The following is a 13,540-nucleotide window of genomic DNA, read 5'->3' on the forward strand; positions in this document are numbered from 1 at the left end:
TATGCGAGAAGAGTCTTCTCCATGATCGCTAGTCTCTAAATGTCACAGAACTCTACTTTTCTTGGTATTTTCTGACAGCTGACTGGTCATTTTCAAGAGTCAAAAATTCCATTTTCTTCTTCTGATGAGAGAATAATAAAAATACTTTAGATTCAATGGATGCAATACGACGAGTTAACTAAGTGGATTCTAAAAGCAGAGAAGAACCTGGAAATCAGAGGCGACCCAAACATTCGAAATTCAGTTACTTGCTTTCTTATTGAAAAACTGATCAGAGATCGAATTCAGAACACTCCTCTCTAGGTCAGGTCAAACAACACACACCAGTGACATCTAATTAGTGAAATCATCTATCACATGATCTGACTGAATACTGATCATGTGAGCAAAGAATGTGATACGGAGTCTAAAAGAATGTGACATCTAACTAACTGGTTAAAGTCTTTTAATCTGAGACATAACCGGTTTAATGAAACCGGTTGCAATAGAATCAACATTGAACCGACTGCTTCAGTTATAGGGTTCGATTCTTCAATTTGATTATTGCTGTTCCGAAGCGATCTGAGAGGATGAGGGGCTCGGTTGCGGTTGCGGGCAGGAGAGTTCTGCAGCAGCATACTCTGGTGAAAGGTAATCTTGGAGCTGCTGCTTCTGTATTTTGCTGGGGAAGACGATCTTTTGCTGGTGTGAGTTACGTTGATTACAGAGAGAAACTGAGTAGAAATGGGAAATTACATGATATTATTAAGTTAGATGATGCTATTGCTCTGTTCGGTGACATGGTCAAGTCTCGTCCCTTACCTTCCATTGTTGAGTTCTGTAATCTGTTGAGTTCTATTGCTAAGATGAACAAGTTTGATGTTGTCATCTCTTTGGGGGAGCAGATGCAGAATTTGGGAATTTCACACGATCTCTATACTTACAGTATTTTCGTTAACTGTTTCTGCCGCTCTTCTCAACTCCCTCTTGCTTTAGCTCTTCTTGGCAAGATGATGAAACTCGGTTATGAGCCCAGCATTGTTACGCTTTCTTCTCTTGTCAATGGTCTCTGTCACAGTAAGAGGATTTCAGATGCCGTAGCTTTGGTTGATCAGATGGTGGCAATGGGATATAAACCCAATACGGTGACATTTACAACTTTAGTCCTTGGTCTTTTTCTCCACAACAAAGCTTCCGAAGCTGTGGCTTTAGTTGAACGGATGGCTTTGAAAGGTCGTCAACCGGACCTAGTTACTTACGGTGTAGTAGTAAACGGAATCTGTAAAAGAGGTGACACTGATTTGGCTTTAAATCTGCTCAAGAAGATGGAGAAAGCGAATATAGAGGCCAATGTTGTAATCTACAACACAGTCATCGATGCTCTTTGCAAATACAAACATGTAAATGATGCACTTGACCTGTTCAAAGAAATGGTGAACAAAGGAATTAGACCGGATGTTGTTACCTACAACTCCCTCATAAGTTGCCTTTGTAATTACGGAATATGGGGTGATGCCTCTCGGTTACTTAGTGATATGATTGAAAGGGATATCAACCCCAATGTAGTTACTTTCAGTGCATTGATAGATGCGTTTGCGAAAGAGGGCAAGCTTTTAGAGGCTGAAAAGTTGTACAAGGAGATGATCCAAAGGTCTATCAATCCTACTACCTTCACTTACAACTCATTAATCAACGGACTTTGCATGCACAATCGCCTAGACGAGGCCAGACAGATGTTTGCTTTGATGGTTAGCAAAAGCTGTTTTCCAGATGTAGTGACATATAATACTCTCATAAAGGGATTTTGTAAATCTAAGAGAGTAGAAGAGGGTATGGAACTCTTCCGCGGGATGGCTCAAAGAGGATTGATTGGCAACACAGTCACTTACAACACACTTATCCAAGGGTTTTTTCATGATGACAACTGTGAATATGCCCAAATGGTATTCAAACAGATGGTTTCTGATGGTGTGTCTGCCAGTATTATGACGTACAACATCTTATTAGATGGGCTTTGTAATAACGGGAAGCTAGAGACAGCATTGGTCATATTCAAGGACATGCAAAAGAGTGAAATGGAACTTGATATTTGTGTATATAGTATTATGATTGATGGGATGTGCAAGGCTAGTAGGGTGGAAGAAGGGTGGGATCTATTTTGCAGCCTCAGCCTTAAAGGATTGAAGCCTGATGTTGTAACCTACACTACAATGATCTCAGGATTATGTAGGAAGCGCTTAATGCAAGAAGCAGATGCCTTGTTCAGAAAAATGAAAGAAGATGGGCCTCTTCCAGATAGCGGTGCATATAATACGTTGATCAGGGCACAGCTTAGAGATGGTGACAAAGCCGCATCAGCTGAACTCATCAAAGAAATGAGGAGCTGCGGGTTTGCTGGAGATGCTTCAACCATTGTCTTGGTCACAAATATGTTGCATGATGGGAGACTAGACAAAAGCTTCCTTGATATGCTTTCCTAAAACAGTTTCATCATCCTCCAGAGACAAGCAGTGAGGTGAATTGACGTGTTTGCTTCTATTTTATTGAAAAGTTGTTGTAATGTCTGTTTATTATAATATGATTCTGTTTGCTATGCTCCTTCTAGGTTACAGACGAGAGTTGATGCAAACAGATCTTTTGTCTTGTTGAGACAAGAATAGTCTTCAAAGACTGAGAAACTCCTATCATGAAGATTTCAGACTTAACAAGAATAGTCTTGTTATATGTAAGTTCCAATCGTTTTATCTTTTTTCTTTTTCTTAACTTGGTTGATTGATTGTTATATTTTTACTTCTCCCTCATAATGCAAAAACTATTTTGTGATTGTGATTTTAAATATGCTTGTCTAGTTTTGGGTTTGAAAGTGGTATGGAACAAATTAGTAACTAATTTTGCTTGAAACCGTTTCTGCTGATATTCTATTTAGAAATTTTCGTTTGTTGTTATGTCTGCGCTTGATGGAATATCTCTGATTCTATTTGTTATTTTCCTGCTAGGTTTGAGGCTCTTAAGAGCTGATGCATACAGTTGTTGTCCAGTTAACAACAAGAATGATTCTCAAAGTCATAGAAGCTTATATCATGAGAATTTCAGACTTCAAATGTCGTTTGCTATATATGTAAGTTCTAATCTTTTACCTTTTCGGGATTGCAGTATGGTAGTATATCAATCACAAAGCCAATGACACCGTGTTAGTCTTCCTAAATATGTCACTTCACTCGAGAGTCATATTGGTGTTGAAGTATTGTTGGAGGTTGGAGGCTATTTATATATATGCTCTGACCCCTAGATAAATACAACAATTGATTCAGGTAGATCGAGGATGTATCGGTTGCTTGATGTAATATCCAGGTGTGGTATCTCAGCTTTGCTGCAATGTAATAATGAGGCTGTTATTGTCTTTGCTTGAATGGGACCATAAAAGTCTTGGGCGTTCTTCTGAAAGTGACAACTTAAAAAAGTCATTGATTCTAAGACAGACCATCGCAAAAGAAGTTTTAATCCATGATTCTCTCTATTCATTGTACTCTAATGATATGAGAAAACATATCATTGCTTTAAATTGAATTCCAAAAACCATTGCTGTTACCACCAACAATGAAGTCAGTTCAGTTTTGTAAGTACATAAAACATATTTGGAGGAACCAAAAATAGCCATCACCAAATTATCTCTGCCAAAAGTAATTAGAGAAATTGACTAATGTCAGATCGGTGACATTAAAACTAAAGAAACATACAATGCAAACCGGGTTCTAAACCAAAACCGCACCGGTTAGCGTCTCTCTCCGTGTAAGAGTGCTATAGGGTTTAGCGATTTGCAGAGTGAGAGTTCGTTGAGACTTTGAGATTGAGAAAGGAGCTCAAATCGATAAGATGCAGAGATCGATTTCATCGACGGCGAAGAGATATGATCGCCGGAATTATCAGCAGGGTAAAGGTAATCTTGCTCCTTCTTCCTTTAATCTTTTCTGGGGACGAAGAGATTTTGCTGGTGGGAGTGGTGATTACAGAGAGAAATTGAGAAATGGGCTGAGTGATTTAAAGCTAGATGATGCAGTTGGGTTGTTCGGTGACATGGTCAAGTCTCGTCCACGCCCTTCAATCATTGAATTCAATAAACTGTTGAGTACAATTGCTAAGATGAAAAAGTTCGATGTTGTCATCTCCTTGGGGGAGAAGATGCAAAAGCTGGGGATTTCACACAGTCTCTATACATACAATATTTTTATTAACTGTTTTTGCCGCCAGTCTAAGCTCTCTCTTGCTTTAGCTATTCTGGGAAAGATGATGAAACTCGGCTATGAGCCCGATGTTGTCACGCTTTCTTCTCTTGTCAATGGTCTCTGTCACAGTAAGAGGATTTCAGATGCCGTAGCTTTGGTTGATCAGATGGTGGCAATGGGATATCAACCCAATACGGTGACATTTGCAGAGTGAGGCCAAGCAGATGTTTGAGTTCATGGTTACCAAGGATTGTCTACCAGACGTAGTGACATACAGCACTCTTATAAAGGGATTTTGCAAGTGCAAAAGGGTAAAGGATGGTATGCAACTCTTCCACGAGATGTCTCAAATGGGATTGGTTGGCAACACAATCACTTACAACACACTTATCCAAGGGTTTTTTCAAGCTGGCGACTGTCATTATGCCCAAATGGTATTCAAACAGATGGTTTCTGATCGTGTGCCTGCCAGTCTTATGACGTACAACATTTTATTAGATGGGCTTTGTAATAATGGGAAGCTACAGACAGCATTGGTCATATTCAAGGACATGCAAAAGAGTGAAATGGAACTTAATATCATTACATATACTACTATGATTGATGGGATGTGCAAGGCTGGTATGGTGGGAGAAGCGTGGGATTTATTTTGTAACCTCGGCCTTAAAGGATTGAAGCCTAATGTTGTAACCTACACAACAATGATCTCAGGATTATGTAGGAAAAGCAAGAAGCAGATGCCTTGTTCAGAAAAATGAAAGAAGATGGGATTCTTCCAAATAGTGGTACCTATAATACGCTGATCAGGGCACATCTAAGAGATGGTGACGAAACCGCATCAGCAGAACTCATCAAAGAAATGAAGAGTTGCGGGTTTGTTGGAGATGCTTCGACCTTTGGGTTGGTGACTAATATGTTACATGATGGAAGATTGGACAAAAACTTCCTCGATATGCTTTCTTAAAACAGTTTCATCATCCTGGAGAGATAAGAAGTGAGGTGAATTTGACGTTTTTGCTTCTATTATATTGACAAGTTGTTGTTGTTGTAATAATGTCCGATCATTACAAAAAATGACTGGATTATATTTGTTCTTTTCTTGCTAGGTTACGGACAAGAGTTGATGCAAACACTCTCTTGAGACAAGAATAGTCTTCAAAGACTGAGAAGCTCGTTCCTATCATGATGATTTCAGACTTTAATTGATGTTTGTTATATGTAAGTTCAAGTCTTTTCATATTTTATTTCTTAACTAGGTTGATTGAATGTTATATCTCTATTTCTCTTTCGTAATAATGCAAAAAGTATTTTGTGATTTGAAACACTCTTGTCTGGTTTCGTTTCGGATTTGATCGTGTAGTGGAAACAGAGTTAATTACTAATTTTGTTTAGCTGTAATATGTTCTTTTTCTTTACAATCATCAATTGAATTAGATTATAAAAACCGGAGTAATAGCTTAAAAGCTTAACAAGAAGAAATTTGCAAAACCCCAAGAAGAAATTTGCAAAACTATTTTTTCTTCTTCATCTTAAATTCTTATTAATAAACCATTTAAAGAAGGGTTGTCTTTCATTTTTAACTAATACTGTATGTTGTTTACGGTTAGTAACATTCGAAATCCAGCCATTATTGAAATCTATGAAAACCGCAGTTTACTTTTGCTATATTTTTTGTTGAAAAAAATTGATTATAGATCAAATTCACACTCCACGTTATATGGGGTCAAGTCACACACCATTAACTGATTAACACTATGATAAAAGTTTGATTAGTTCGATTCATTTTTGGTATTTTTCATGTAACGAGTGAACATATAGATATATGTGTGAGATATTCATGAAGATGACTGAGACTTCGCTTTGTGTAAAACAAAGGTTTTTGATATTTTCGAATGTGTCAGTTTTTTTTAGTAGAGAGTTGTGCTGGGATTCGAAGGTTTCCTCTCCAGATTAAATATAGGAATATAGCCAAAGTGGACACTTGAATTTTTTAATCATATAACTAAGAAGAAGATTAGCCATAAAAGGGAAAATAATTGAACCGGTAAGAATTAATAGCGAACCAATATTTAATCTGAACCGGGAACAATTTTACTTTTGGTATATCTCTTCTCTTCCTAAAATTGGAAATGATAAGTAAAAATCTTACCAAGATTGATCCAACGATATAACGAAGGGAAAAATGACACTCACACCTTACTTTGTCATTCTCATTCAATCAGAGTCACTCGCTCTCTCCTCTGCTCTGTGAGTATCTCTGTATGTACTCTCTCTTCATCATTTAGGGTTTATAGAAAGTTCGAGGGATCGTTTGAGTCAAATCAGCTGAAGATGAGGAGACTGTTTGCGATTGCATCGACGGGAAGTAGATCTGTTTATCGGAGTCTTCTCGGAAAAGGTAAACCTGGAATTGCTCCTCCTTCCTTTAGCCATTACTACTGGGTACGGGCTTTTTCTGGTGATTACAGAGAGAAACTGAGTAGAAATGTGCTGCCTGATATTAAGCTAGATGATGCTATTGGTCTGTTCAGTGAAATGGTCGAGTCTCGCCCTTTACCTTCCATTGTTGAGTTCAGTAAACTGTTGAGTGCAATTGCTAAGATGAACAAGTTTGATCTTGTCATCTCCTTGGGGGAGAAGATGCAGAATTTGGGAATTTCACATGATCTCTATACTTACAGCATTTTCGTTAACTGTTTCTCTGCCGCTCTTCTCAACTCTCTCTTGCTTTAGCTGTTCTTGGGAAGATGGTGAAACTCGGCTATGAGCCCAGTATTGTCACGCTTAACTCGCTGCTCAATGGTTTTTGTCACGGGAATAGGATTTGGGATGCCGTAGCTTTGGTTGATCAGATGGTGGCTATGGGATATCAACCTAATGCCGTTACATTCACAACTCTAATCCATGGACTTTTTCTTCACAACAAAGCTTCCCAAGCTGTGGCTTTAGTTGAACGGATGGTTGTAAAAGGTTGTCAACCAAGTTCAGTTACTTATGGTGTGGTAATTAATGGACTCTGTAAGACTGGTGATATTGATTTGGCTTTAACTCTGCTCAAGAAGATGGAGAATGGGAAAATAGAGGCTGACGTTGTGATCTACAACACAATCATTGATAGTCTCTGCAAATACAGACATTTGAATGATGCGCTTGACCTATTCAACGAAATGGAGAACAAAGGAATTAGACCGGATGTTTTTACCTACAGCTCCCTCATTAGTTGTCTTTGTAATTACGGACGATGGAGCGATGCCTCTCAACTCCTGAGTGATATGATTGAAAAGAAAATCAACCCCAATGTAGTTACGTTCAATGCATTGAACGGTTACTGCACAAAGGGGATGCCTTGTTCAGAAAAATGAAAGAAGATGGGATTCTCCCAAATGACTGTACCTATAATACGCTGATCAGGGCACATCTTAGGAATGGTGACAAAGCCGCATCAGCAGAACTCATCAACGAAATGAGGAGTTGCGGGTTTGTTGGAGATGCTTCAACCTTTGGCTTGGTGACTAATATGTTACATGATGGGAGATTGGACAAAAGCTTCCTCGATATGCTTTCCTAGAACAGTTTCATAAATCTCGAGAGGAAACTCTGTGGTGAATTTGACGTTTTCGCTTCTGTTCAAATGAGAAGTTGTTGTAATATCTGATCACTATAAAATCTGACTGATAAAATATGACAGTTACTTTCTTTTGTTGTTGAAAAATTGATCGTAGATCAAATGCAGAACACTCCAAGTCCATGCTATATGGGTCAGGTCACACACCATTAACATCTTATCAGCTTACAGAATTCCACGATTATCTCCTGTAAGACCACCAAAAATGTTGTAACCATGATTCAGTATGAGTTAAATAAAAGCTATGCAGTTCACAATAGTTTAGTAATCAAGAATTCAAGATCCTCAGAGTGCGCTTGTAATCAAGAATTCAAGATCCTCAGAAATAGTTTAGTAGTAGACCAGTGGAAGTCGTAAGATGATGATATTGGTTTTGTGTGCACAATGATATGTTTTGTTTTGATGGTTAGCAAGATGTTTATATATCAATGTAGTAGTGACATACATATGTATATTATACTCATAAATTGATTTTGTACTAAATACAGAGTTTTGTACTTTGTAAAGACTACAGAGTATAGCTGAATGATAGACAAAGCCGCATCAACAGAACTCATCAATTTGTCCTGAACCAATAATCCGAACCGGATGTTATAAAATATACAAAACCAAAGTACTAAACCGTATAGAAGTCAGAGTGAACCGGTCGGTTAGTAAAATATGAAAGATGAAGAAATATTAACGGTCCAATCCCGAACTGATCCAACGGCGGTAAAAAACTGAAATCACAGTCACACTCTTCTCGTGACTCTCCTCGTGAGTAGTGTGTTTTCATTTTGGTAGGAGAAGAAGAAACCCAAAATCAGCTGAAGATGAGGAGATTGTTGGAGATTGCATCGACGGCGAAGGTATTTGTTCGCCGGAATCTTCAGGGGAAAGGTAATCTTGCTCTTTCTGGTCATTGTTATGATTACAGAGAGAAATTGAGTAGAAATCGGCTGAGTGATTTGAAGCTAGACGATGCTGTTGATTTGTTCAGTGAGATGATCAAGTCTCGTCCCTTTCCTTCAATCATTGAGTTCAGTAAACTCTTGAGTGCAATTGCTAAGATGAAGAAGTATGATGTTGTCATCTCCTTGGGGGAGAAGATGCAGAATCTGGGAATTTCACACAGTCTCCATACTTACAGTATTCTCATAAACTGTTTTTGCCGGCGGTCTCAACTCTCTCTTGCTTTAGCTATACTGGGGAAGATGATGAAACTCGGTTATGAGCCCAGCGTTGTCACACTTTCTTCTCTTGTCAATGGTTTCTGTCACAGTAAGAGGATTTCTGATGCTGTAGCTTTGGTTGATCAGATGGTGGCAATGGGATATCAACCTAATACTGTTACATTTAATACTCTTATCCATGGTCTTTTTCTTCACAACAAAGCTTCAGAAGCGGTGGCTTTAGTTGATCGAATGGTTGTCAACCAAATCTGATTACTTACGGTGCTGTATTGAACGGAATATGTAAGAGAGGTGATACTGATTTGGCTTTAAGTCTGCTCAACAAGATGGAAGCAGGTGAAATAGAGGCAAATGTTGTAATCTACAGCACAGTCATTGATGGTCTCTGCAAATACAAACATGTGGACGATGCTCTCAACCTGTTCAACGAAATGGAAAGCAAAGGAATTAGAGCTAATGTTGTTACCTACAGCTCCCTCATAAGTTGCCTTTGTAATTATGGAAGATGGAGTGATGCCTCTCGCCTCCTGAGTGATATGATTGAAAAGAAAATCAACCCTGATTCGTTCACTTTCAATGCATTAATCGATGCGTTTGCAAAAGAGGGGAAGCTTTTAGAGGCTGAAAAGTTGTACAAGGGGATGATCCAAAGGTCCATAGATCCTAATATTTTCACGTTCAATTCATTGATCAATGGGTTTTGTATGCACGATCGTCTAAACGAGGCCAAACAGATGTTTTCTTTGATGGTTAGCAAGGATTGTCTCCCAGACATAGTGACATATAATACTCTTATAAAGGGATTTTGCAAGTGTAAAAGGGTAGATGATGCTATGGAAGTCTTCCGTGAGATGTCTCAGAGAGGGTTGGTTGGCAACACAGTCACTTACACCACTCTTATCCAAGGATTTTTTCAAGCTAATGATTGTGAAAAGGCCCAATTGGTATTCAAACAGATGAATAATGATGGTGTGCCTCCCAATATCATGACATACAATACAACATTTTGTTAGATGGACTTTGTAGGAACGGGAAGCTAGAGAAGGCATTGGTGATATTCGAGTATATGCAAAAGAGTAAACTGGAATTTGATATTTTTACATATACTATTATGATTGATGGGATGTGCAAGGCTGGTAGGGTGGGAGAAGCGTGGGATTTATTTTGTAGCCTCAGCCTTAAAGGAGTGAAACCTAATGTTGTAACCTACAATACCATGATCGCAGGCTTGTGCAGTCAAAGATTACAGGAGAGAGCAGGTGCCTTGTTCAGAAAAATGAAAGAAGATGGGATTCTCCCAGATGACCGTACATACAATACGATGATCAGGGCACACCTTAGAGATGGTGACAAAGCAGGATCAGCAGAACTCATCAAAGAAATGAGGAGTTGCGGGTTTGTTGGAGATGCTTCAACCTTTGGCTTGGTCACTAATATGTTACATAATGGAAGATTAGACAAAAGCTTCCTCGATATGCTTTCCTAAAACAGTTTCATCATCCTCCAGAGACAAGCAGTGAGGTGAATTGACGTGTTTGCTTCTATTTTATTGAGAAGTTGTTGTTATGTCTGTTTATTATAAAATGATTCTGTTTGCTATGTTCCTGCTAGGTTACAGACGAGAGTTGATGCAAACACATCTTTTCTCTTGTTGAGACAAGAATGGTCTTTAAAGACTGAGAAGCTCCTATCATGAAGATTTCAGACTTCAACTGATGTTATAGGTTTGATTGATTATTATGAAGCTCCTTCATAATACTCTTGTCTGTTTTTGGATTTAATGGTTTAGTGGAAGCAGAACTAATAACTAACTTTGTTTAGCTAACTTTAGTTCTAAGTTTCTAACTAGTATTGTATGTTGTTCTTTCTCTGTACTGCATAAGTGCTTATTTAGGAATGAAAAAAAGAAGAAAAAAAATTGGATGACGCTTATAAAATCAAGGCTCGCAAAAAAAGAACAATATTTACATCTCCCACAACACAAACAAGGTTGGAAAAATTTACTATTTTTTTTTTCTATAAAAAAATCAAACAAAAAGTTATTAGACTACTCCTTTGATTAATCCATATACAGTGACAAGTGCGACAACGAGTGAGTGATCGACACGTGGTTTCACTTCCAAAGTTAACACATCTTCTCCCAATGTAATCCCATTTGATGATTGCTTTGGCTTTACCTACAGAAACATATATAAACTGTATTGTTAAGTCGTGCTTAACTATCTATATAAACTCTTTCAAATTCAACTTTTTGGTTCAAAATGTTTATAAATTTTACTTGTGCAATGATATCTCCGTTGATGTCTATGATCTGAAAAGCAAATTTGGGGTCAAATCTTAAGATCCAAAAGACTTCATTGGTTTCATCTCGTACTTCCCAATCTCCATCTCTTATTGAAGACCTTTTGATTCTAGCAGAAGGTTTCACTTCCTCAGTGCTTGTATAGCTTCCACATTCTCTATACACATACCAACTCCCAAACAGCCATAATTTCTGCAAATATTTTTTTTTTTTAAAACAAGATATACAATTATTTAAGAAAGATATGGATTTATTCATATTCGTAGTTGAGAAACTTGAGTTATGGTTACTTACTTACCCAGTTTATATTTTGGAAACGTATATATTTTGAGCTAGCTAAATATAATTCAACTAAATTTTTATAGTTTAATTATGAATTCGGAATGATTCATTCTTTTTTTTGGATGGTCAACTAAATTTTCAAACTACAAACATCGAGTAGTTTGGGAGCTTAAACCGGGATGAACCAAGAAAAATTAAAAAGAATCGAATCGGATCAACTCAGGGGTAGAGTATACCTTTTTGCGGATAGTGAAGAGAATGTTGCCATGGAGATCCATGATGTGGACTTCATTGCTAGATTTGTCGTAGGTTTCGACCCGGTACGTAATCTCTCCGCTGGAATTGTAAACAGTTAAACCGTTATTTTGGTAAACCAGAGATTTCATCCAAACCGTGAAAGTCTCTCTCTCCGTACTCATGTACGGTGAAGAGATGGCTGCTTGAGGAAAAACCCTAGCCATGGTATTGGTAGAGAGACAGAGAGAGAGAGAGAGAGACAAAGATGACAGAGAGAAGAGAAATGGTAATATATATATTTCAACAACAATAATAATGATATGGAAACTGAAGTTGAAGTTGAAGAAGTCTTTGTACACCTCAATGACTAGTATTTATATAATCAGCCTTCTTTTTGTCTTATCTCTCCCAATATAAAAAAAATAACTTGGATCACTTTGAATTTTTCTCATTTCCTCCTAACTTAATACCAGATTCATGTATGGTGACTAATTTAATGTTTGACATCATGATTGTTTATACTACATATGACTTTGTTAGATATAAAGTAATATATAAGTCTAAATGTAATTCAATTTTCATTGAGGTGTTTTATCATTCATATAATGGTAAACCAAAAATTACTTTAATTTTCACATGCATGTGTATGTCAAAGTATATAATAAGGTGTACACTTATTTACCTTACAAAATGAAATAAAAATTGGCACTAACTTTAGCTTTTGAAATAAAAACATTGTAGCACTAACTTTAACCGTGTAAAATTAGGAATTAGGTGTAAATTCTCATATAGCCGACAAATGTCATATAGAAATAAAAATTCCGTTAGTGTTTTATTAAATAAAACAAAATAAAAACTCCCTATCTTTTTTATAAAATATATTATTATTTTCAAAACGTTCCTACCGTTAATTGGGCGTTAGCACACTCGTTTTCAGTTTTGCTGTGTTTTTTCTTCTTTTTTGGGCTTTAAGTTTTGATGTGTTTAAGAATATTATTATTTGTATATACTACAATGCTTAATCGTGATGTCATTCTCATTCCAGAGAAAACAAAAAAAAAGTATAAACATAAAAAATAAGATAAAGATATATTTACAAAATACAAACACCGCATTTCACATATTATATATGTTGATAGTGGACTTATCTGCCGGAGGTCCTTAATTTATGCAAGTTCCTCTCCAAATTGTGTTTTTCTCTCATTTCAATAAGAGATTCTTCTTCTTTTGTTATTATTCGTTTTTCTAAGAACTAAAAGCGGGAATAAAAATTTCTTTTCTAATCCAGTCATAAAATCAAGTTTCTTAGAAGATGTTCCTTTTGGTTTTTTTTCTTCTAATTTTGTAAAAGAAATATACAAAAATTAAATTAATTTAATAATTAAGGACTATTTATTTTTTTTTATTATCGACCAAACTGTTTCTCATTAGTATTAAATAAAATTATTTTTAGAAATTTCATTGATGAGCATAAAAATTATTAATCTTTTTAAGAAAAAAAAAATCCATTAAACATAAACCTATTACAAAACCCAAAGATCCAAAAACTAACATATAAACTCGGGACGAACATGAACCAAACCTAAAGACAATCGCACAAAGATTATTAATATTAAGTTGATATGTACCGTATTTGTCATGCTACAGCCTCACATCAAAAGTATTATTATCTTATTGCTCTATACCAAAAACATTTTTTTATTGTATTCCGTACATTAAA

General features: G+C 36.7%; 2 protein-coding genes and 3 pseudogenes across 4 annotated transcripts; 4 read left to right on the top strand and 1 right to left on the bottom strand.

The window, feature by feature from the left end:
- The first annotated feature begins 569 nt into the window (after positions 1-569).
- LOC104714693 (pentatricopeptide repeat-containing protein At1g63150-like) lies at positions 570-2,459 on the top strand. Of its 3 annotated transcripts, none has more exons than XM_010432130.2 (2): positions 570-1,630; positions 1,733-2,459. In XM_010432130.2, the coding sequence occupies exons 1-2, from the start codon at positions 570-572 to the stop codon at positions 2,457-2,459; spliced, it is 1,788 nt and encodes a 595-aa protein (XP_010430432.1). The 3 variants fall into 3 exon arrangements, with proteins under 3 accessions (XP_010430432.1, XP_087319788.1, XP_019085868.1); XM_087463662.1 differs by having other exon boundaries at positions 570-1,124; positions 1,326-2,459; XM_019230323.2 differs by lacking the exon at positions 570-1,630 and having other exon boundaries at positions 1,812-2,024; positions 2,106-2,459.
- Positions 2,460-4,525: 2,066 nt separating this feature from the next.
- LOC104716070 (pentatricopeptide repeat-containing protein At1g63150-like) lies at positions 4,526-5,166 on the top strand (annotated as a pseudogene).
- Positions 5,167-6,529: 1,363 nt separating this feature from the next.
- On the top strand, positions 6,530-7,564 carry LOC104716072 (uncharacterized; annotated as a pseudogene).
- A 1,075-nt stretch (positions 7,565-8,639) lies between these two features.
- Positions 8,640-10,485, top strand: LOC104716073 (uncharacterized; annotated as a pseudogene).
- Positions 10,486-10,909: 424 nt separating this feature from the next.
- LOC104714694 (protein LURP-one-related 4) lies at positions 10,910-12,159 on the bottom strand. The gene is made up of 3 exons (XM_010432131.2): positions 11,820-12,159; positions 11,278-11,493; positions 10,910-11,176 (listed from the first exon to the last, which is right to left on the bottom strand). The coding sequence occupies exons 1-3, from the start codon at positions 12,042-12,044 to the stop codon at positions 11,042-11,044; spliced, it is 576 nt and encodes a 191-aa protein (XP_010430433.1). The 5' UTR covers positions 12,045-12,159; the 3' UTR covers positions 10,910-11,041.
- Between the last annotated feature and the right edge of the window lie 1,381 nt (positions 12,160-13,540).

Source organism: Camelina sativa, chromosome 9 (assembly GCF_030686135.1).
Source record: "Camelina sativa cultivar CO46 ecotype springtype chromosome 9, ASM3068613v1".
NCBI classification, from domain to species: domain Eukaryota; kingdom Viridiplantae; phylum Streptophyta; class Magnoliopsida; order Brassicales; family Brassicaceae; genus Camelina; species Camelina sativa.

Bases quoted from the DNA above. Each gene is read 5' to 3' on its own strand.
- LOC104714694 (XM_010432131.2), bottom strand. From the start codon at position 12,044: ATGGCTAGGGTTTTTCCTCAAGCAGCCATCTCTTCACCGTACATGAGT. The intron at 11,494-11,819 runs GTATACTCTACC...AAATATTTGCAG, and splicing joins TCTTCACTATCCGCAAAAAG to AAATTATGGCTGTTTGGGAG. The intron at 11,177-11,277 runs GTAAAATTTATA...ATGTTTCTGTAG, and splicing joins ACGGAGATATCATTGCACAA to GTAAAGCCAAAGCAATCATC.
- LOC104714693 (XM_010432130.2), top strand. From the start codon at position 570: ATGAGGGGCTCGGTTGCGGTTGCGGGCAGGAGAGTTCTGCAGCAGCAT. The intron at 1,631-1,732 runs GTCTATCAATCC...TTTGATGGTTAG, and splicing joins TACAAGGAGATGATCCAAAG to CAAAAGCTGTTTTCCAGATG.